A 23,662-nucleotide genomic window follows, 5' to 3' on the forward strand; every position below is an offset into this window, starting at 1 on the left:
AAGCCGCCACCTTAGGTGTACGTGGCTGGCGCCTTAGCCGGTTGAGCTATAGGCGCCAAGCCTGTTTTAGATTTTTCAAATGTGCCTTCATAACTGAGAGTAACTTTTTTATTCTAGTCTTTTGAAATTTACTGGGGAGTATTTCCTATGCTTTGCAAAAATTTATATAATTATTTTCTTTCTGTACATTCAGTAGAACTCTCCTGAAAACTGAACTTAATGTTTTCTTGGAAGATTTTTTTTTTTTGAGGCAGAGTTTCACTCTGTTGCCCTGGGGTCACAGCTCACAGCAACCTCAAACTCTTGAGGCAATTCTCTTGCCTCAGCCTCCAGAGTAGCTGGGACTACAGGTGCCTGCCATCACGCCTGGCTAGTTTTTCTATTGTAGAAATGGTGGTCTTGCTCAGGCTGGTATTGGAACTCTTGAGCGCAAGCAATTCAGAGGCTCTGGCTTCCCATAGTGTTAGGATTACAAGCCTTCTCAGATCTTAAAATACCAAAATACCAAATCCAATTTCTTTAATGGTTAGTTTTCTTTGAAATTATTTTGACAGCATAGTTTTGAGTCACTTGCCTGCAAGTTCTTGCCATACATTTGTTTTTTGTTTTGCTTTTTTGAGACAGTCTCCCTTTGTCACCCTCAGTAGAGAGTTGTGGCCTCATAACTCACAGCAACCTCAAACTCTTGAGATTAAGCGATTCTCTTGCCTCAGCCTCCTGATTAACTGGGACTACAGACACTTGCCACAACGCCTGGCTATAGAGATGCGGTCTTGCTCTGGCTCAGGCTGGTCTTGAATCTGTGAGCTCAGGCAAGCCACCCACCTCGGCCTCTCAAGTGCTAGGATTATAGGCCTGTGTCACCAGCCTGGCCTCTTGCCATGGTGTTCATAATAGCCTCTTGAAAAATAGATCATTCAGCACCTACAGGTATTACTATTTTTTTTTTCACAGCAGTTGTCATTGTTGTTTAGCTGGCCTGGGCACCAGGTATTACTATTTTTAAGATAAAAAAAAATAAATCTGGATAGAAATTTGAGTTTGCTCATTTTTTTTTTTTTCTAAGAACCAGTGTTTCTATGCAGCCACTTGGATGGAACTGGAGACCATTACCAAAGTGAAGTTTCTCAGCATTGGAAAACCAAACACGTTCTCACTAAGACACGAGAGCTAAATGATATGTACACAAAGGCACAAAGAAAAGGACAGTGGAAAGGTCTTAAGAAGTGGGCAGGATAAAAACTAACCTACTAGATACAATGAATACTGTTCTGGTAAAGGGTACACCAAAAGCATTATACAAGGTACAATGTATCAAAAACATCTGTAGCTTCTTAATATTTTGAAATTTAAATACTGGGATAAAAAGCAGTGTTTGTATCCCATTGTTGTTGGAAGCGGTTTCTATATACTACATATTACTAAGAGGTTATTGTGTTTTGAATTGATGTTTTTGAGGTTACGAATTGATGTTTTTTATGAATTATAAAAAACTCTCACCCATTAACTATACAAAGATAGCCTTTGGCCTATTTCCTCTTTTCTGTTCTATTGGCAATCTGATTATACAAATTTTACTTTTTAACTGTCCCAATTCTTCTTTTTCTTCCCTCTACTGCATATGGATAAATTTTTTTTTAAGAGATGGAGTCTCACTTTGTTACCCTTGGTAGAGTACCATGGCATTACAGCTCACAGCAACCTCAGGCTCTTGGGCTTAACTAATTCTCTTGCCTCAGCCTCCCAAGTAGCTGGGACTACAGGTGCCTGCCACAATGCCCGGCCATTTTATTGTTGCAGTTGTCACTATTGTTCAGCTGGCCTGGGCCGGGCTTGAACCCACCAGCCTCAGTGCATGTGGCTGATGCCGTAACCAGTGCGGTAACCACTATGCTACAATGCTGAGCTTTGTTTTGTGTTTTTTATTAATCTTCAACTTTTGCTCAGTACTAAAGTCACATTCCACAGTAATGGAAAATAAATAGCTCTAATGAAAGAGCTGTTATTTCGTCCTAAAGTCCTAGAAGGGACTAGAATAAATTCTTTTTTTTTTTTTAGACAGTCTTACTATGTTGCCCTTGGTAGAGTGCCGTAATGTCATAGCTCACAGCAACCTCTAACTCTTGGGCTTAAGCGATTCTCTTGCCTCAGCCTCCTAAGTAGCTGGTACTACAGGCGCCCACCACGACACCCAGCCATTTTTTTGTTGTAATTGTCATTATTGTTTGGCAGGCCCTGGCTGAAACTGCCAGCTTTGGTGTATGTGGCTGTAGCCCTAGCTGCTGAGCTACAGGTGCTGAGCGTAGAATAAATTCTTTTTTCTTTTTTGCAGTTTTTGGCCAGGGCTGGGTTTGAACCCACCACCTCCAGCATATGGGGCCAGCACCCTACTCCTTTGAGCCACAGGCACCACCCAGAATAAATTCTTTATTTCTAAGTAAGTTTATTTCTTTTAGGTGGCTCACACCTATAATCCTAGCACTCTGGGAGGCTGAGGCGGGTGGACTGCTGAGCTTGGGAGTCCAAGACCAGCCTGAGCTAGAGTGAGACTCCCAACTCTAAAAACAGCAGGGCATTGTGGTGGGCGCCTGTAGTCACAGCCACTCAAGAGACTAAGGCAAGAGAATCACTTCAGCCCAAGATGTTGAAGTCGCTGTGAGCTGTGAAGCCACACTTCAGCTCAATAGGGAAGGTGACAAAGTGTCTCCAAAAAAAAAGATTACTTCTTTTTGCAACCCTTAAACCTATTACTAATTCTTTTTTTTTTTTTTTTTGAGATAGAGCCTCAAGCTGTCCCCCTGGGCAGAGTGCCGTGGCATCACAGCTCACAGCAACCTCCAACTCCTGGGCTCAAGTGAGTCTCCTGCCTCCGCCTCCCAAGTAGCTGGGACCACAGGCGCCCGCCACAACGCCCGGCTATTTTTTGGTTGCAGCCGTCATTGTTGTTTGGCGGGCCTGGGCTGGGGATTCAAACCCACCACCTTAGGTGTACGTGGCTGGTGCCTTAGCCGGTTGAGCCACAGGCGCCGAGCCCCTATTACTAATTCTTAGTCTTTTGATCCTATGAATGCTGATGATCTTTCTCCAAGAATAATGTTCAGTTATAATATTTTTTAAACAACATTTAAATCATATATAATAATTAACCTAATACAGAAAAACTTTAATAAAATTATTTTATTTAGTTATATCCATCTCTAATAGCTTGAAATAAAAATTTCTATCGTTTTAATTGAACTGTATGTTACTTTATTTTTAAAATGTCCCTTTTCTCATTAAAATAATTTCTAAACCACTCTATGTGCTCAACTTTCTGTTTAACACTTAGATATGGGTTTTTGGAAAGGCCACATGTCACCAGCTCCATGAAGTGGCGAACTGGTCCTTGTTTTGGGAAATCCTCCAGGTATTTATTCAGAAATATATGTTCATGAAATTCTGAACCATCATCATTGAAACCTAGGAAACAAGACAAAATGCAGTACAGTATAATTTTTAATGTAAAGCTTCTATCATAAAATTAGTATTAATGAGGTAACATAATACTGCATGACCTTTAGAGTCAGACCTAGGTTTGCTCACCTTTTTAACAGCTGTGATTGTGGACAAATTAAGGATTAAGATAGCATCTTGCTGGTGTTTTTGGAACAATTAAACAGATACAAAGCATATAAAGCTCTTTTATAAGGCCTAACATACCATAAATGTTCAAAATGTAGCAGCAATTATTGTTAATGAATATTTTTAAAAATATGGGAACCACTAAGAAACAATGCAAATATTTAAAAATATATACATAAAACAAGATAGAATCATGAAAAATGTTCAAGCAGCTGATAAGAAGAAAAAGCCAAAAGACGAATGAGAAATAGAGGATGAACAGAAAACAACCAGTAAACGAGACTTAAATACTAACAAATGAACAATTACTTTAAATGTAAATGGTTTAAATATAGTAATTAAAAGGCAGAGATTAGAACAGCGGAAAGAAAAACATGATCCAACCATATGCTGTCTATAAGAAATTCACTTCAAACACAATATAGTTAGAAAGTAAAAAGGACAAAAAAGATTTATCTTGGCAACATTAATTACACCCAGCTGTTTTTTTGTTATTGTTGTCATTGTTGTTTAGCAGGCCCTGGCCAGGTTCGAACCCACCAGCCCCAGTGCATGTGGCCAGCACCCTAACCACTGAGCTATGGGTGCTGAGCCTAATATTAATTTTTTTTTTAAAAGCAGCATGATTGGTTATAGGAATATCAGACAAAATAGTTTAATAGTCTTTTTAATTTAGAATGCTCCAGGAGGGTTTAATGAATCCATCCTTCCTGAGTGAACCTATTAATACGACATACAAAAATAAGTTCTAGATGAATTAAATATAAAATGGCTAACATATCTATATACAAATTAAATCTCTATTCACTAAAGACAATCTACAGAGTTAAAAGATAAACAGCAAGGACTTCTAGTTAATGTGTGATGAACTGAATCCATACTTAAATCTCTATTCCCTTGTGTCATTTACCAGATGGGAGTAAAAGAAAAATACAAAGCATAAAAGCACAAAGGCAAAGAAAAAAGAAAAGAAAACAATAACAGGAGACAGGAGCAAAGTTTTAGAACAGGTGTGTCCAACCTGAGGGCTGCATGCTGATTTTATGAGGACATTTTTGCTTATTTGTGGTGTCAAAAATCACAAAAAGCATACCTGAACCTTTTTTTGCTAATCAGCTTTCTTTAGTGTCTGTGTATTTAATGTTTGGTCCAAGACAACATTTATTCTCCAATGTGCAGCAGAGGTAAAAAAAGGTTGGCCATTCCTGTTTTATTGATATTTACTTTTTTTTCCTTTTTGAGACAGAGTCTTACTCTGTTGCTCCCAGGCTAGAGTCTCATGGTGTCACAGCTTACAGCAACCTCAAAGTCTTAGGCTTGAGCCATCCTTTTGCCACAAATTCCAAGTAGCTGAAACTACAGGTGCCTGCCACAACACCTGGCTATTTTTCTAAAAAATAGAAAAATTCTGTTTTAGAAGATGAAAAATGCACATCTTGCCAGGTGTGGTGGTTCACACCTGTAATCCTAACACTTGGGAGGCTGAGGCAGGTGGATTACTTGAGCTCAGGAATTCAAGACCAGCTTGAGCAAAAATTGAGACCTGGTCTCTACTAAAAATAAAAAAAACTAGCCAGGCTTTGGGGCAGGCACCTGTAGTCTCAGCTAACCGAGAGGCTGAGGCAAGGAAATATCTTGACCCCAAGAGTTTAAGGTTGCTGTGAACTAGGATGCCATGGCACTAAGGTTGCTATGAGCTAGGATGCCATGGCACTCTACCCAGGGCACAGAATGAGTCTCTGTCTCAACAACAAAAAAAGCACATCTTAGTACTAACTGACTTAGCAGAACAGAGGGTACTACAACTTTAATATCTGTAAAAGGGGGAGGTAATAAGAAGCTGGCTCAGTGCCCATAGCTCAATGGTTAGGGCGTTGGCCAACTATACCAGGGTTCGAACCCGGCCTGGGCGTGCTAAACAACAATGACAACTGCAACAAAAAAATAGCTGGGCATTGTGGCGGGCACCTGTAGTCCCAGCTACTTGGGAGGCTAAGGCAAGAGAATTAGTTAAGCCCAAGAGCTTGAGGTTGCTGTGAGCTGTGATGCCACAGCATTCTACCAAGGGTGACAAGGTAAGACTCTGTCTTTTAAAAAAAAAAAGATAATAAGCAAACAGGCTTCAGGAATTAGAGGCACCAAGGGCAAAACCTAGGAGGATTAACTGAAAATTAATTCAGGGAATAGTATAAGATCTCTATTATAGGAAGAGTAAGTGAAAACCTGTATGCTGAACTGTGAGACACCCCCTTGTCAGCAGTCCCTTCCCCTACCCAGTTCTCAGAGTACAAGGCCCTCCTAGGATCTCAAGTCAGGTGGCTGGAAGATGTCTCACTGAAGAAACTCAGTGAGAAGAATTACAAATACGGAGTCAGGGGAGTCAACATATGAAGAGGCTCCTCCCTAAATCCTCTGAAATGAAACCACCAGCTGACTAGTCCACCCATTCACACACATCTAGCAAATAGTTTTTGATGGCCTTCCTCTCAAGTATAAACACATTCAAAAAACAGCGGACATTTTAAGAAATTCTCTAATACAGGAAACAGACATCTTGGCAGAAAGTGATACCTATCTATCAAAATCCATTTTCCCTTTTTATCATGGTAAAAGAATTAAAAACTTGCACATGGCTTTTTTTTTTTTTTTTTAAGAGACAGAGTCTCGCTTTGTCACCCTCAGTAGAGTGCTGTGGCATCACAGCTCACAGCAACCTCCAGCTCTTGGGCTTAGGCGATTCTCTTGCCTCAGCCTCCCGAGTACCTGGGACTACAGGTGCCCACCACAATGCCCGGCTATTTTTCTGTTGCAGTTTGGCGGGGGCAGAGTTCAAACCCACCACCCCCAGTATATGGGGCCGGCACTGTACTCACTGAGCCATAGGCGCCATACCATGGTTCTTCAGCATTACATTTTCCAGGCCCTGCTGAGTTAGCTATGGATGTATTACTAAATCATCAATGGAATCTGAACAGAGGTGATGGTGTGACATTTTCAGCCCAGAGCCTCTAAGACAGTGGTTCTCAACCTGTGGGTCACAACCCCTTTGGGGGTGGAACGACCCTTTCACAGGGGTTGCCTAAATACATCCTGCATATCAGATATTTACATTATGATTCATAACAGTAGCAAAATTACCATTATGAAGCAGCAATGAAAATAATTTTATGGTTGGGGTGGGTCACCACACCATGAGAGTATTAAAGGGTTACAGCATTAGGAAGGTTGAGAACCACTGCTCTAAGATAGGATAATTACACTATGCTGTCTTTCCCCTTCCTTTAAAAGCCTGAGCACAATATGCCTTCAAATTATCCTTAATCATGTAGATGAGAAAAATGCCCTACAGAGGGAAGATTAACAAGATGCAAGAAACCTGGATCTCTGAATACTCGTGCACACATAGCTGCTCACTGATCTGGAACTTGAGTGATATCAAATTAATTTCAATCCGTTTAAATCAGTGCATTTATGGGATTTCAATGAAATAGTAGCTGGTGTTAACCAAATACAAATTCCTAAATAAAAGGAAACTTTGAGGAAACTAACAGAATGTAGGTAGCAGAAGCTATTTGTACACACTATACATCTCCAGATAAAAGCTACAAATACTTAAAGGCACCTCCTGTTAGCTTATAGATACAGACTTTTTTCCAACATACCTATACTGATAAAAATATAGATATACTGAAAAATACATAATAAAAGAACGGAGCATGATAAAATGCTCCAAATGGCCCTGCAGGATTTGCATATACTATACACCTCCAGACTGCCCATAAGTTTAAATATATAGACTTTATATTATCCTTAATCATGCAGATGAGAAAAACGCCCTACAGAGGGAAGATAAACAAGATGCAAGAAACCTGGATCTCTGAATACTTGTGCACACACAGCTGCCTACTGATCTGGAACTTGTATCCGATTAATTTCAATACCATTTAAAACAGTGCATTTATGGGATTTAGGCATAAAGTCTATATATTTTAAACTTATGGGCAATCTGGAGACGGATAGTACATACAAATCCTGCAAGACCATTCTCACGAAATAAGTCTTGCCCCTAGCACTGAGAACTGTTTAGCAAGAATTAAGTTTTAACTGAAATAAGCTAAAAATGAGATACAGTATTATTTATACTTAAGTAAGTCTTCTTTTTTTCTTTTTTTTTTTTAGAGACAGTCTCATTTTGTTGTCCTTGGTAGAGTGCCGTAGCGTCACAGCTCACAGCAACCTCCAGCTCTTGGGCTTAGGTGATTCTCTTGCCTCAGCCTCCCGAGTAGCACTACAAGTGCCCACCACAACGCTTGGCTACTTTTTTGTTGCAGTTTGGCCAGGGCTGGGCTTGAACTTGCCACCCTTGGTATATGGGGCCAGCGCCCTATTCACTGAACTACAGGTGCTGCCCCCTTTTTTTGTTGTTGAGACAGAGTCTCAAGCTGTTGCCCTGGGTAGAGTGCCATGGCGTCATGGCTCACAACAATCTCCAATTCGGGCTCAAGTGATCCTCTTGCCTCAGTTTTTCTATTTTTAGTAGGGACACAGTTTTGCTTTTTTGCTCAGGTTGGTCTTGAACCTATGAACTATAGGCTGTTCACTTGCCTTGGCCTCCCAGAGTACTAGGATTACAGGTGTGAGCCACTGTGCCCAGGCTATATAGTTAAGTCTTGTTCTTTAGTAATTATTATAGGTGACACTAGTATGTTTTGTGACTGGTAATTGGAATTAGTGGGTTTTGAATTATTTTACATGAGCGGCACCTGTGGCTCAGTGAGTAGGATGTTGGGTCCATATACCTAGGGTGGTAGGTTTGAACCTGGCCCCAGCCAAACTGTAACAAAAAAATAGCCAGGCATTGTGGCGTGTGCCTGTAGTCCCAGCTACTCGGGAGGCTGAGGCAAGAGAATTACCTAAGCCCAAGAGCTGGAGGTTGCTGTGAGCTGTGATGTCATGGTACTCTACCGAGGGTGACAAAGTAAGACTCTATCTCTAAAAAAAAAGAAAACATCAAATTATGTTTATAACTGAGGACTTGGAACAGCCAAGTTTTATCAAATAATGAAATCCAAGATACTTTAAGAATAAGTAAAGTCCTTCCTTAATATTAGACATTATCTTTTGTTAGTTTTTGTTCCCTTTTAAAATTCTTTGATGGTACGGGAGGGGAAAGGAGCTAATATTTATTCATATGTATTATATGAGAACTATGCCAAATAACTTAGTAACTTTATCTAATTTTTCACATTTTCTCAATGAGGTTATCTCAACTTTTGCAGATCAGGAAACTGAGGCTCACAAAGTTAAATAATCTCCTCAAAGCCAAAAGGCTAATAACTGATATAGCTGGAATAGGGCAATTAGGTTTGCACAACTAAAAAGTCTTTGGTCTTTTAGCCTTACCTTCTAAAATATAGAATCCATAGTACTTTAATGAGGTGCAATATACCTTGCACCTCATTAATGCAATGATTAAAGGACGTAAGCATAAGGCTTTACAGTTTCCAAAATCTAGGCAGTATCTTACCCTCAATACTTAAAGTATGAGAAGATCCAACAATATTTTGTTTAACAACTATCTAACAGAAATCGTCATCATTGACAGTTCTCAACTCTTTTATGTCAGAGAAATTCATGATGTGTTCTACTTCTTCATTTCCTTATTGAATTTCTAGAATTCAATGAAATATTAATCCTTTTTTAAAAAACCTTGTCAGATTTCATCTAGAACATCAAAAAGATATCTATGCAGTGTTCCAAAATTCATGAAAATATCTAGATTCTAAAACTGAAAATCTGACAGAAATAATCTCAATCAATACATTTTGTAAGCCTTTGAAGTTAATGCTCACCTGCTTCATTGTTAATAGGGAATTCCCACAGCTTCCCTTCTTTGGTCCACTGGATCATCTCTTCAAACCCATTCTGAAAGGGCTGTTCAGTTATTGTGGCTAACTGCTTAGCAAATTCCACATCCCAAAGTGAGGGTGATGTGTCTGTAGGATAAAAGCATTTTACGGAAGCAAAAGTCAATGTAGGTATCTTCTTTTACAAAGTGGTATAATCAACTCTGAATTGACCATGAATTTTCAGAACTGGACATTCACAATTAAACAGTGTTGATAAAAGATCACTTACTGGCTTGGCGCCTATAGCTCAACCCGCTAGGGCGCCAGCCACGTACACCTAAGGTGGCGGCTTCGAATCCCCAGCCCGGACCCGCCAAACAACAATGACGGCTGCAACCAAAAAATAGCCAGGCATTGTGGCGGGCGCCTGTGGTCCCAGCTACTTGGGAGGCGGAGGCAGGAGACTCGCTTGAGCCCAGGAGTTGGAGGTTGCTGTGAGCTGTGATGCCATAGTACTCTACCCAGGGGGACAGCTTGAGGCTCTGTCTCAAAAAAAAAAAAAAAAAAAAAATCACTTACTGAGAGCTAAAACTGCAACAAAATAGCCATACAAAGACTATCATTACAATGATGGCAAGCTTAACTTTTGGTTTCTATGACTGCCTTTCTAATGACTTTCCTTTTACTGAAAAGGAAAAAATGGTCTTTTTACGAATGTATTTTTCAGAAAATATGTGACTTTTATCTTTAAAGTAGAGCCTGTTTATTTTTAGTCAGTGAAAATTAGTTACTAATGTGACCATCAAAGAACAGAGAAGTTAAATTTACAGAATATTAATATTAATGATATTACTATTATTATCTACTAATGACCCTTAGGACTTCCTCTGTGCTTAAATGCTATTTATATGTTAATCTTCCTAACCAATCCTATAAGGAAGGTATTATGTTGGCTAATTACTACCACCATATTACATCATTTATTTTTAAATCATTTATTTACTTTTGAAATTTAAGATAGCTTTTCAAGAATGAGACAGATGCCCACCAGTTACTGTTGCTGGCAATGTAAAATAGTACAACTACCTTGGAAAATGGTTTGACAGCTTCTTTTTGTTTTTTGAAACAGAGTTTTGTTTGCCTCAGTTTTTCTATTTTAGTAGAGACAGCATCTGGCTTTTTGCTCAGGCTGGTCTAGAACTTGTAAGCTCAAGAAATCCATCTGCCTTGGAATCCCAGAGTGCGAGGTAATATTACAGTGCTAGGATTAGGGGCATGAGCCACCACGCCCAGCCTTGACAGCTTCTTAAAAAGTTAAGACTTTACCTATTTACTTAACACAGCCTTTTCAGTCCTGGATATTCAGCCAAGAGAAAAGATAACACATGCCCACAGAAAGGCTTTTACATCAAAGCTCATGGCAGGGCTTGGTGCCCGTAGCTCAGTGGTTATGGCACCAGCCACGTACACCGAGACAGTGGGTTCAAACCCAGCCTGGGCCTGCTAAACAATGATGACAACTGCAACAAAAAATATCCAGGCATTGTGGTAGGTGCCTGTAGTCCCAGCTACTTGGGAGGCCGAGGTAAGAGAATCGCTTAAGCCCAAGAGTTGGAGATGTGATGCCACAGCACTCTGCTGAGGGCCACATAGTGAGACTGTATAAAAAAAAAAAAAAAAAAAAAACTCATGGCAGCTTTGTAATAGCTAAATTTGGGTTATAATTTGGGAATGACCTAAATGTTCCAAATAGGTGAATGAATAAAAAAAGTTGGGCGGCCCCCTGTGGCTCAAAGGTGTAGGGCACCGGCCCCATATGCTGGAGGTGGCGGGTTCAAACCCAGCCCTGGCCCAAACCTGCAAAAACAAACAAAAAAGCCCCCCCCCCAAAAAAAATTGTGATACATCTACATAACTATATAATATTAATGAAAATGAACTACTGGTACATGCAACTACATTGAGAAATCTCAAATCATTAGGCTGAGTGAAAGAAGCCAGACAAAAAATACATACAATGTAATTTCAGTTACTTAAAATTCTAAGAGGTGCAAACTGACCTACTGTCCCAGAAAGTGGATCAGCCACTGTCTGAAGATTGTGTGTGTCGGGGGGGTGCGTTGTGGCAGGTAATCACAAAAGGAAACAAGACAACCTGTCCTAGAAAGTGGATCAGCCACTGCCTGAAGACTGGGTGTGTGTGGGGGGGGGGGGCAGGTAATCACAAAAGGAAACAAGACAACTTTTGATGGTGATAGAAATGTTCAGTATCTTGACTGACAGTTTCATGGATATATACATGTCAGAACTCATTGAACTGTGGAGCTCATTACACATAAAGTATACCCCTACAAAGTTTTAAAAGACAAGTATTAATAGCCATTCCTTTCCCTAAAATTTTTTTCTTTAGTTTTTTTAAATTTTATTTATTTTTTTGTTGCGTCTGTCATTGCTGTTTAGCTGACCCAGGCTTGGTTTGAATCAGCCAGCCTTGTTGTATGTGGCTGGGTAACCCCTGTGCTATGGGCTTTGAGCCCATTCTGGCTAATTTTTATTCATTTATTTTTTTGAGACACAGCCTCAAGCTGTTGCTCTAGGTAGAGTGCTGTAGCATCACAGCTCACAGCAACCTCCAACTCCTGGGCTCAGGTGATTCTCCTGCCTCCGCCTCCCAAGTAGCTGGGACTACAGGCACCCACCACAACGCCTGGCTATTTTTTGGTTACAGCCATCATTGCTGATTGGCAGACCCAGGCTGCATTCGAACCTCTCAGCTCAGGGGTATGTGGCTGGCACCTTAGCTGCTTGAGCCATAGGTGCTGAGCCAGTTATTTTTTTAAACCTTGTTGATTTTTCTTTTTTCTATGTGATTTTCACTTTCCTTTTTTTTTTTTTTTACATAAAATAGGATCATTTAGTTTGGTGACCTACTTCTTTCACTTAATAGCTACGTCACAATTAACCCCCTATTGTTGAATATTTTGATCATTTACATAATTTTTCTTTTAAACACTGTAGTAATGAACATTCATGTAGTTATACTTCTGCACATATCTATAATTATTTCCTTAGAAAAATTCTTAGGAACCAAATTCCTGGGTTAAAGGCATGTGATTTGTTCTCCAGCCTACCTCTTTACCCACTTTTGCCAAACCCACTAAAACATCCCAACAAACAGCTCATTTACTCTTCTACCTAGGTAAGATTTACTTTACTGATTTTGCTTTTTCTGAATTTGTTTCTATGAGCCTGTAGGTGTAGAAACGTGTCTACCCAGACACTGACTGTGGACATTAAAAATGTTGGCCTAGGATCAGGAAAGTCCAACCACAGCCTGTGGCTGGCTGTGAAGGCTTATCTAAGAGTGGTCTTGGGCCACACATTAAATACACAAACTCTAACCAAAGCTGATGAGCAAAAAAAAAAAAAAATGTCCGTGCCCAATTTTTCTGGTAACTTCCACCAGAGATAAGCATTCACAACCAGCTGTGAGCTGCAGTTGGATTCCCCTGGTAGATCACTGGATACTGAGAAAAGATCACAGAGCTACTTTTAATCAGTTATATTTACAGAGTAATTACAACAGTAAGTTAATTATCTTGGTTCCTTTTTTTTTTTTTTAAAGACAGAGTCTTACTTTGTCACCCTTGGTGGAATGAAGTGGTGTTATACCTGACAGCAACCTCCAACTCTTGGGCTCAAGCGATTCTCTTGCCTTAGCCTCCCAAGTAGACAGGGCTACAGGTGCCACAACAATGCCTGGCTATTTTTAGAGATGAGGTCTTGCTCTAGCTCAGGCTGGTCTCAAACTTATGACCTCAGGCAATCTGTCCACCTCAGCCTCCCAGAGTGCTGGTATTACAGGCATGAGTCACTGTGCCTGGCCACTTGGTTACATTTTTTTACATATTCAGGAGACATTGATTGACCTATGTCTTTTCCATCGTCATCTGATTATTATACTTGCTAATAACTGCAACCATTTATTAAATGTCTACTGTGTTCCACATACTGTGTTTGATACTTTTCTTAGATTGCCTCACTCAATTCCTGACACATACACACACAATCTCTAAAGGGAGACTGAGAAGCTGGTGTGGCAGAATCTGAGTTTGAATTCACACATGCCCAACACCAATACCCCTTCCATTCAGCTACACTGCCTGCTGACTCCAGATTATGTTAACATAACCAGTAGGGTCCCTGTCTAGAACCTCTGCAGCAATGCTAAAAACTTTTTTCTTTTTTTTAAAACTGATGTTTATTTTCCTCTAACTTTATTTCCATCTCATTTAAGAGTTTGTGGAAGACAATGCTAAAAACTTAATGTGGGATCATGTGGAAATCATGGGACAAAGGAACCCAGTCAATTAATAATAATTTCTAAATGCCAACTACATTTCAGACATTATTTTGGCTGTTAAGAAAGCAGTAGTGAACAATTGCTAAATTTAAGTTTCCACATTACTGCTATTCTTGCTTTTAATTGGGAACAAAAGACATTGTTTAGACTTATGCAAGCACTAGAGTAAATGATTGGGTAAATTTTTCTCTATTTTCCTCACTATAGTATGTCATTTTGTAAAATACGTATTTCAGTGCTTCCTTGCCAGCTAATTTCAATTTTAGGAAGAAGTTGTTTTTTTGTTTTTGTTTTGTTTTTTTTTTGAGAGAGTTTTATTATGTTGCCCTTGGTAGAGTGCCGTGGTGTCACAGCTCACAGCAACCTCAAACTCTTGGGCTTAAGTGATTCTTTTGCTTCAGCCTCTCAAGTAGCTGGGACTACAGGCACCCACCATAATGCCTGGCTATTTTTTTGTTGTAGTTGTCATTGTTTAGCAAGCCTGGGCTGGGTTTCAACCCATTAGCCCCGGAGCATGTGGCTGGCACCCTAACCACTGAGCTATAGGTACCCAACCAGGAAGATTTCTGATTAAAAAAAGTTAAGTAAGGTGTCACCTTCAAGATTCAAGTTTCTCTTTTGGCTAGACAATAGCAGCTGCTCTGATAACTTCCTTCTTGAGGCAAGCTTAACAGTTATCACTTCAACAGGGGAGAAGTAAGTGACTCATTCTCCACGCTCTGCTTCATGCACTTCCTCCCTATTGTATGTTACAGAATGCAGTTTTTACAATATAAGGGTTGTTCTTTCAGCTTCACTTTCAGTTCAAATGAAGAAACACTGACTGAACTAACTATATTTCCTCTGGGGATATATACTGTACAGCTCATATTCAAATGTAATTTAAGATTTAAGATAACTAATTCCTATTACCTACAAGCCACTTGACTAGGTGATAAAGGGTATACGAATATAAACGAGATCTATCCCTTAATATCAAGGGATATTGATGGAATATCTATCAATAGTTATGGAATAGTGGGAAAATCAAAAGTTTACATGAGTAACTTGTAGAAAGATTAAATTTAAATGAACCAGTGGAGGCTGGTCTAGGAATCTATCATACACATTATTTCTACCAAGATCTAGAAAGATAACTTCCATTTTTTTTTGGAGACAGAGCCTCAAGCTGTCCCCCTGGGTAGAGTGCTGTGGCATCACAGCTCACAGCAATCTCCAACTCCTGGGCTCAAGCGAGTCTCCTGCCTCTGTCTCCCAAGTAGCTGGGACCACAGGCACCCACCACAACGCCTGGCTATTTTTCTTTTTTTTGATTGCAGCCATCATTGTTGTTTGGTGGGCTAGGCTGGATTCGAATCTGCCACCTTAGGTGTATGTGGCTGGTGTCTTAGCCACGTGAGCCACAGGCGCCAAGCCTAGTAAGCCAAATTTAATGACAAGTAAAGATACTCTTACTTTTCTTCTTCTTCTTCTTCTTTTTGAGACAGAGTTTCACACTGTCATCCTTGGTAGAGTGCCGTGGCCTCATAGCTCACAGCAACTCAAACTTTTGGGCTCAAGTGATTCTCTTGCCTCAGCCTCCTGAGTAGCTAGGACTACAGGTGCCTACCACAATGCCTGGCTAGTTTTAGAGACAGGGTCTTACTCTTGCTCAGGCTAGTCACGAGCTACTGAGCTCAAGCAATCCACCCACCTCAGCCTCCCAGAGTGCTAGGATTACAGGTGTGAGCCACCATGCCCAGCCCCCCATCTCTTCATCAACCACTAAATCACTTCACTTAAGTTATTTCTACAGATGTTATTTCCTCCTCTAGGCAGGAAGCTGCCAAGGGCAGGAACCATAACTTACATTTGTATAACAGCACAAAGATGTATTGTAAACGGTAGGTGATACTAATGTTCTAACCCAAATTAGTAGTAGCTACTCTGTATCTCTGGATTCACCTAGTTTATAGTACTTAACCCCACTGTCTCACAGCATGTGACGTTTTAAGAAGAAATCTGACCAAGACTAGCAATGTCAACAACTACATTTGTTAAGCATGATCCAGACCAGTGACAGGATGAAATACTAAAATATCCAACTATTATACCATCAAAACACTAAGGACATCTTTAAAAAATGGAATGTTTCCCCACTTGAGAAATTAATTTTTTCCCTTAACAAACCTGTTTCAGGTGCTTCTTCAGTAAATGCCTTCATGTCAAAAATATTAAGTCTCTTCCCCTTGAATAAATCTCTCCTAAGATTAAATAAAAGAAAAAAATTAATATATTTATAATGATCTACAAAATATTATAAGAAAAATTTTTTACATGAAGTATTCCATCTAGAAATTCAGACATTTTAGCTAAAATGCCACATTTTTAAGGTGAATAACTAAAAGTAGGAAGATAGACATTTAATTTTTCTTTTTTTAATACAGAATCTCAGTCTGTGCCCTGGTAAAGTGCCATGGTGTTCTGGCTCACAGAAGCCTTAAACTTTTGGGCTCAAGGAATTCCCTTGCCTCAGCCTTCTGAGTAGCTGGGACTACATGATACTTGGCTGGTTTTTCTACTTTTAGTGGAGACAGGGTCTTATTCTTACTCAGGCTAGTCTTAAACTCCTGAGCTCAGGTGATCCACCGGCTTCAGCCTCCTGGAGTGCTAGGATTATATTTGTGAGCCATTGCACCCAGCACAGACACTTGAACTTTTTGTTTCACAATACAACAAAGCAGTTATATGGTTTAACTTCCAAAATATCTCACTGAAAAGATTAGCACAGTGGTGTCATTGTGGCTCACTGCAATCTCAAACTCCTGGACTCAAGTGATACTCCTGCCTCAGCTTCCAAAGTATAAAGGACTACAGGTTCGTGCTGCCAAGCCCAGCACATTTTTTCTATTTTTTACAGAGGTGGGGTCTCACTCTTGCTCAGGCTGGTCTGAAACTCTTTTTTTTTTTTTTTTTTGCAGATATTTTTTGGCTGGGGCTGGGTTTGAACCCACCACCTCTGGTGTATAGGGCCGGTGCTCTATTCCTTTGAGCCACAGGTGCTGCCCTGGTCTCAAACTCTTGACCTCAAGCTATCCTTCCACCTAGGGCTCCCAAAGTGCTAGGATTATAGGTATAAGCTACTGTGTATCTGGCCCCTCTAAAGTCATAGAAAATTCAATGCTGTGAAAAACTATAAAAATATGCCAAAATTGAGACTGTTTTGTTTTTAAGGGCAGAAAACACTGTTATGTTTAATTACAGATAATTATAAAAAATTACAGATAAATTAAAACATTCCCTTTTATAAAGCAATCATTCTGAAATTTTATTTATTTATTTATTTATTTTTGAGACAGAACCTCAAGCTGTCACCCAGGGTAGAGTACCATGGTATCACAGCTCACAGCAATCTCCAACTCCTGGGCTCAAGCAAGTCTCTTGCCTCAGCCTCCAAAGTAGCTGGGACCACAGGCGTCTGCCACAATGCCCGGCTATTTTTTGGTTGCAGCCATCATTGTTGTTTGGTGGGCCTGGGCTGGATTTGAACCCACCACCTTAGGTGTATGTGGCTGGCGCCTTAGCCACTTGAGCCACAGGCACCGAGCCCATTCTGAAATTTTAAAATATTAATAATTTTAAAATTATTAACTTTTTTTACATAACTATGTAATTAACTATTGACATTAAAGTCAGAGTTGACAGGTAACATTTTCTTTTATACTTGGTAATCAACTGCTTTATGGATCAATTCACATACATACTTAAATATACACTGGCAGATTAAAAACCAGTTTATAAACAGGATGATTAGTTTTTACAATAATTTTGAATCTTTTATGGACTAAATTACTTTTTCTAGTAAATAAAACTAGAAAAATGAAAATGCCACATAAAATTAAATGATATCAAATTCTGTTAAGTTTTCCGCTAGCAGGTGCCCAAGTGTTTGCAAACAAGAGCCGTATGCTCCTGTAGTATCCTCAGTGACTTGAGTTCTTCTCCCTCAACTATGTGTAAGGTAAATGGGATGATGGATTTTTTTTTTGAGACAGAGTCTCAAGCTGTCACCCTGGGTACACTGCTGTGGTGTCATAGCTCATAGCAACCTTTAACTCTCTGGCTCAAGCGATTCTCTTGCCTCAGCCTCCCAAGTAGCTGGGACTACAGGTGCCTGCCACAATGCCCAGGTATTTTTAGAGACAGGGTCCTGCTCTGGCTGGTCTTGAACCTGTGAGCTCAGGTAATCCACCTGCCTTGGCCTCCTAGAGTGCTAGGATTAAAGGCATGAGCCACTGTGCCAGGTCCAAGAACAACTTTCAATTTTAAAATAACTACGCAAGGCAGCTCAGCATCTTTAAGAGCGAATTAGCAAATTCAAAAGCTACAAATAATCTTCCACTTTGAGGTATTATATAGACTTTTCTTCTTTTGTTACCCACCTCCCCCCCTTTTTAAATTTTTATTTTTCTTACTTATACATGTATATATTAGGTTTCCACTTTTGCCTTCACAGAATTAAAAAGGCTAAATTTAATGACAATAACATAAGGACTGAGAACAAAAACCTCATAAAGAATGAATGAAGATAAATACATTCAGAAAAGAAATCAGACGACTGCTGCAATGAAATATTAAGCAATAATAATAGTAATAATGCAAAGAAAGTAACATTCACATTGTCAGTTAGAAGTATGTCTATTATAGAGTACTTTGATCAGCTAACTTCTTATTTTGTTTTTTCCAAAGTCTCAACAAAATAGACAACTAATATTTATAAATAAAAGTAAAAGATAATTTCAAAAAAACAGATCAGGCTAAATCTTATAGACAATAGAAAAAGAAAACTTCAAAATCATTCTACTTAATCTGGATATATCTGATATTAAAATTGGAGAAAATATATTGTTATAAAGGGGAAATTACAAACATATTTCACTTATAAATGAGGATTGTAATATGATGAACATATTAAAATGTTGAATTAAAAATTAATGTTTAAGTAATGTACTTTTGTCAAAATTAAATACAATTTATATGAAAATTAGTCACTATTTTTTTTTCCCTTGCCCACATGCCCTCCCTCCTTCTCTGTCTGGTCTCCCCTTCCCCCATGCCCCACCGTGTCATTAATTACTATTAATTGTCTTTCCATCAAAGTTGAATACATAGGATTCTTACTTCTCCATTCCTATGATGCCTCACTAAGAATAATGTGTTCCACCTCCATCCAGGTTAGTACAAATGCTGTAAAATCTCCATTATTTTTGATGGCTGAATATTCCATGGTATACATATACCGCAGCCTACCAATCCATTGCTGGGTTGAAGGACCTTTAGGCTGTTGCCACATTTTAGCGATTATAAATTGGGCTGCGATAAACAGCCTAGTACAAGTGTCTTTACAATAAAAAGTTTTTTTTTTCCTTCTGGATAGATGCCCAGTAATGGGATTGCAGTATCAAATGGGAGGTCTAGGTCTAGGTCTGAGTTCCTTAAGGTTTCTCCATACTTCCTTCCTTCTTCCCCCCTTTTTTAAGACAGGGTCTCACTCTGTTGCCCTGGGTAGAGTGTCATAGCATCATCATAGCTCACAGTAACCTCTAACTTTTGGGCTCAAGAGATCCTCTTTGCCTTAAGTTTCCCAAGTAGCTGGGACTACAGGTGCCTACATGATGCCAGCTAGTTTTATTCTATGTTTTTAGTAGAGATGGGCCTGAGCCTCTTGTTCAGGCTGGTCTCAAACTCCTGAGCTCAAGCAGTCCCCTTGCCTTAGCCATCCAGAATGCTAGGATTACATGTGTGAGTGACCATACCCGGCCTTTTTTTTTTTTTTAAATGGTGGGTTAAGTATAAGGAAAGATGATTATATGAAAAGATCCAGAAGATATAAGAACATACAGTGTTAGGCATTTATACATGTATTCCAAATGAAAAACAGTGCTTCCTGCAAAACATTTGTTTGTTCAGAACCCAGCAAGTCCCACTTCTTCTAAATCAGGGGACCTCTATTCAGCATGGGTAGATATAAGGCTGGGCCCATTTTGATTTAAGGTAAGGAAAAATCAAGGACTAAATACAGAACATCAGTCCCTCTCTGGGAAATGGTACAAGAGAGTTAGACCATAGCTATAAATGCATTTATAATGATTACACACCTATCAGCAGTAATACACACAAGCAATAATTACATTTAATGTAAAAACAAATTACACCAAGAAAACCCAATAAACTACAAAGCCTAATACCTTTTTCTGAGATGAGCAGTCTTCTCTTGGTCAACATAACTGTCAAGTCCTTCATCAAATTGAATCTGATGCTCTGGTCTTGTATTAACTCTGGCTGTGGCTGATCTGGCAACTTTCATATCTGACACTATGTTACTAAAACTGAAATCATAAAAAGGTATTTTAGAAACCTTAGCTATAGAACAGTAATAAACTTCTTTAAACAAGTGATTGATATTATTCACTTATTATTTACTTTTATGCACTAATATAGCATAAAAAGTTACACTTAAAGTGTCACATATTAACATTCATGTAACAGACCATAAGATTTGTTTACTTCTATCTTTTCAAGATGTTGTTCTTCATAAATTTTCATTTAAAACATAAATTAAAAGTATCACTTATGAAAAATAAACAAACACCCAAAGAAACTAATAGGAATGTACAATCAATATCTGCATCTCTATCACCCACATTCAACAAATCAAAGTTCAGATTTAGCTGTATTTGTTGCCTTGAGTCTCTCGCCTACCAGTCCACGCATCTCTATTTTTCTTTACTTCCTGAGATAAATCTGGCACATGTGCTCACTCAGAATGTCTGATCTAGATCACTCTCCAAAACACAGTGCCACCATTCACCACATGTGGGAGGCAGGCGGCAAGCAGTGTCATCTGGTGTAAAGTAATGAGAAATGAAGAGGATCAATGGAAAGATGTAGGTAACAGGTCTGAAGATTATCAGGCTGTGCACAAAAGTGGCAAACTACTTAAGTGAAAATAATTTATTTCTCATGAAACTTATTCTGTTGTTTTCAAACATTACTGAATTTACCATTTTCCCCCCATGGACAATTGCTAAAATTCCACTTTTGAGGTATATTTTATATATAAACGTATATATACATATTATGTTTCTAATCAGCCACATGAAAAATGGCTTCCTTTGAGATATAAACATTACTGACATAATTATTTGATTCATTCACCTAATTTTAGGTCTCCCTTCATCTTTCTGTGCCCTTGAGTCTTCCTCATGCTGTTGGAGCTGCCTAAGCAGATCTGACTTGGTCATCTGCTTGTCAAAAGGGAGGGAATCTGCAACAGCAGATGCAGCTGCCACCAGCTCAGGACTCAGGGTCTCACTGCTGAAAAAGAAAATGAAAAACAAATGAGAATGTAAAAGGGTTGCTTATTATGCCATTTCTTTTTTCTTTTTTTTTAAGACAGAGTCTCACTACGTCACCCTCAGTACAGTGCCACAGTATCATAGCTTATAGCAACCTCAAACTCTTGAGCTCAAGCGATTCTCTTACCTTAGCCTCCCACTATAACACCCAGAGGTGTTTTTTAGAGACAAGGTCTTGCTCTGGCTCAGGCTGGTCTTGAACCTATGAGCTCTGGCAATCCACCTGCTTCTACCTCCCAGAATGCTAGGATTATAGGCGTGAGCCACCATGCCCAGCCTCCAGAAGGAATTTTTAAGATGGAATATTTCAAATAAGCAAGTCTTTTATAGACATGAAGCTATCTTCAAATCAAGGTGTAAATTATATTATTAACAGCTTAAAGAGGCAATTAAGTGGCAGTTAATAATACAGATCAATATGTAAGACAGTGTGTGGCATTCTCAATCAGATCACGTCTCTTTTCCTTTCCCTAGATTGTACAGATATCCTTTTGTTATTTTTTAAAATACATATGAAATAGCAGCTCTCCTTAAGTAATTATTATTAGATTCCCTGTGTTTGCAAGCTGATGTTTATTCTTCATTAATTCAGTATCTCCCAACTACTGTAATTAGAAATTATTTTACTAAAAAGGAAAAAAAGGTTACTGAAGTTTCAAAAAAATTCAAATTATAATTTAATTTACCTCTTCTTGGCATGTTCTGTAGTTCTTTGAAGCCTGCCAATTGTAGTCCCCAAACTTTTAAGTGGTCTTCTCTTTGATGGTTTTGTAGTCTGTACATTTACTGCGCTTAATTCAACTTTCATGCCTTTAATAATACCTAACAAGTCTTTCTTCCTGTTTTCCTTTATACTGTCTTGGCTCTCTGAAGTCTCCTTGGAAATCTCACTGGTTGGAACAGACTGCTCATCTTTCTTGCTATGGATCACACTGCTAGTGCCAAAATATCTTTGAATATTATTTTTTGTCCTGAAAAAAAGATGCATTATAGAAAAAATAAAATGCAAAATAATAAAGCAATAACAAAAAAGTGCTATATGTTTAAACTCTGTGGGGTTTTTTTTGAGACACAGTCTCAAGCTGTCACCCTGGGTAGAGTGCCTTGGTGTCACAGCTCACAGGAACTTCAAACTCTTGGGCTTAAGTGATTCTTTTGCCTCAGCCTCCCAAGTAGGTGGGACTACAAGTGCCCGCCACAACGCCCGGCTATTTTGTTGTTGCAATTGTCATTGTTTTAGCTAGCCGGCGCAGGGTTTGAACCTGCAGGCCTTGGTGTGGTTGGCACCACCTAAAATTTCTTAAATTCAAGCCCTTTCCATGTGCTTCTTATTAACAGTCATGACAGTAATTTGCTATTTTCAACGTAATTTACGTAATTTTCTCATACCCACATCAACTCTATAAGGTTAGTATTGTCGCAATTCTTTAGATACGGAACGAACTTAACCCAAGTCATGTAGCTCAGAGCTCACTAAAGTCCAAGCTACAGTGGTGTGCCACAAGTGGGTACAGGTGTTCTGAGATACTGATTATTACGTGGTCTTTGATGGTATCTCAGTGACTTTCATTACACAGTACTTGAATTGTCTACCTGGTGGTACTATACGCTCCGTGATGACAGGACTGCCTTATCCGGGGTTTACAACCATTACTGACGCGGTAAGCGTTTTCAATAATAAACTAAAGAATAAATGAAGGAAGCAAGAAGAGACAATCATATCAGCTTTGGGAGGCAATATAAAATAACTTCGCTTGGATAAAGTGAAAGTGGAAAGTGACCAGAGGAATTGGGCGCGGCGTGTAGCATACCCGACGTGTCATCAGAGCTCTTTCCAGGTGTACTATGACCTTGGGCAAGTTATCTCACCTGTCTGGGATTTATTTTTTTCAGATTTAAAGCACTGTTTTCTAAGAACCCCTACAGAGTAACAAGGACCCCAGGAAGTCGGCGACTGATACTAGTTAACTGAATTGTGCAGGAAGGGGGATGGGGTTCCGTGAAGACCTGAGCGCTGAAATTCATTACCTGACCATTCTGTGCGGAGCAGCGAGCCGCACAAACGCAGCAGCCGATGCCTCCGGGCTTCCAGAAGACAAAGGGTGGCGGGAAACCGGGAGAAGTGGTAGGAGCGCCGAGACCCTAGGAAACATCGCCGTGAAACAAACTAACAAGCAAAGCAACCGGAATAGTTCGTCCCCCTTGCAAAACACATCCCCCAGGCTCTCTTCCGTTCCCCAGCCTGGCGCGTTCCTCTCCCTTCGCGTTCCGGTGGGCAACAGGCGCTGGTAACTGGGTTCCGGCCTCGCCCGCCGCCAGGTGGAGCCAGAGGTCTCCGAACGACTCTCCGCAATTGGCGTCCTAGGGTGGAGTTTTCCGAGTTGAGGGATCTCGCGCCGGGTGAAGCAAGACCCCGGGCCGCTAAGAGTGCG

The 23,662-nt window shown here is 39.6% G+C and overlaps 1 protein-coding gene across 1 annotated transcript; it reads right to left on the minus strand.

Annotated features, from left to right (window-relative positions):
- Positions 1-3,162: 3,162 nt before the first annotated feature.
- MRPS31 (mitochondrial ribosomal protein S31) lies at positions 3,163-23,662 on the minus strand. Its single transcript, XM_012811355.2, has 7 exons — positions 23,259-23,662; positions 21,917-22,201; positions 21,031-21,189; positions 20,061-20,201; positions 16,003-16,076; positions 9,474-9,617; positions 3,163-3,459 (listed from the first exon to the last, which is right to left on the minus strand). Exons 1-7 carry the CDS (start codon positions 23,381-23,383, stop codon positions 3,245-3,247), a joined length of 1,143 nt encoding a protein of 380 aa, XP_012666809.2. The 5' UTR covers positions 23,384-23,662; the 3' UTR covers positions 3,163-3,244.

This window comes from Otolemur garnettii, unplaced genomic scaffold (assembly GCF_000181295.1).
Source record: "Otolemur garnettii isolate 467f Iridium unplaced genomic scaffold, OtoGar3 scaffold00154, whole genome shotgun sequence".
NCBI classification, from domain to species: domain Eukaryota; kingdom Metazoa; phylum Chordata; class Mammalia; order Primates; family Galagidae; genus Otolemur; species Otolemur garnettii.

What these genes read in the sequence shown, in the direction of transcription:
- MRPS31 (XM_012811355.2), bottom strand. Translation starts at nt 23,383, where the DNA reads ATGTTTCCTAGGGTCTCGGCGCTCCTACCACTTCTCCCGGTTTCCCGC. An exon ending in ACAGAACATGCCAAGAAGAG is followed by an intron (nt 21,190 to 21,916) that starts GTAAATTAAATT and finishes TTTCTTTTTCAG; the next exon opens with CAGTGAGACCCTGAGTCCTG. An exon ending in GAAGGGAGACCTAAAATTAG is followed by an intron (nt 20,202 to 21,030) that starts GTGAATGAATCA and finishes TTATGATTTCAG; the next exon opens with TTTTAGTAACATAGTGTCAG.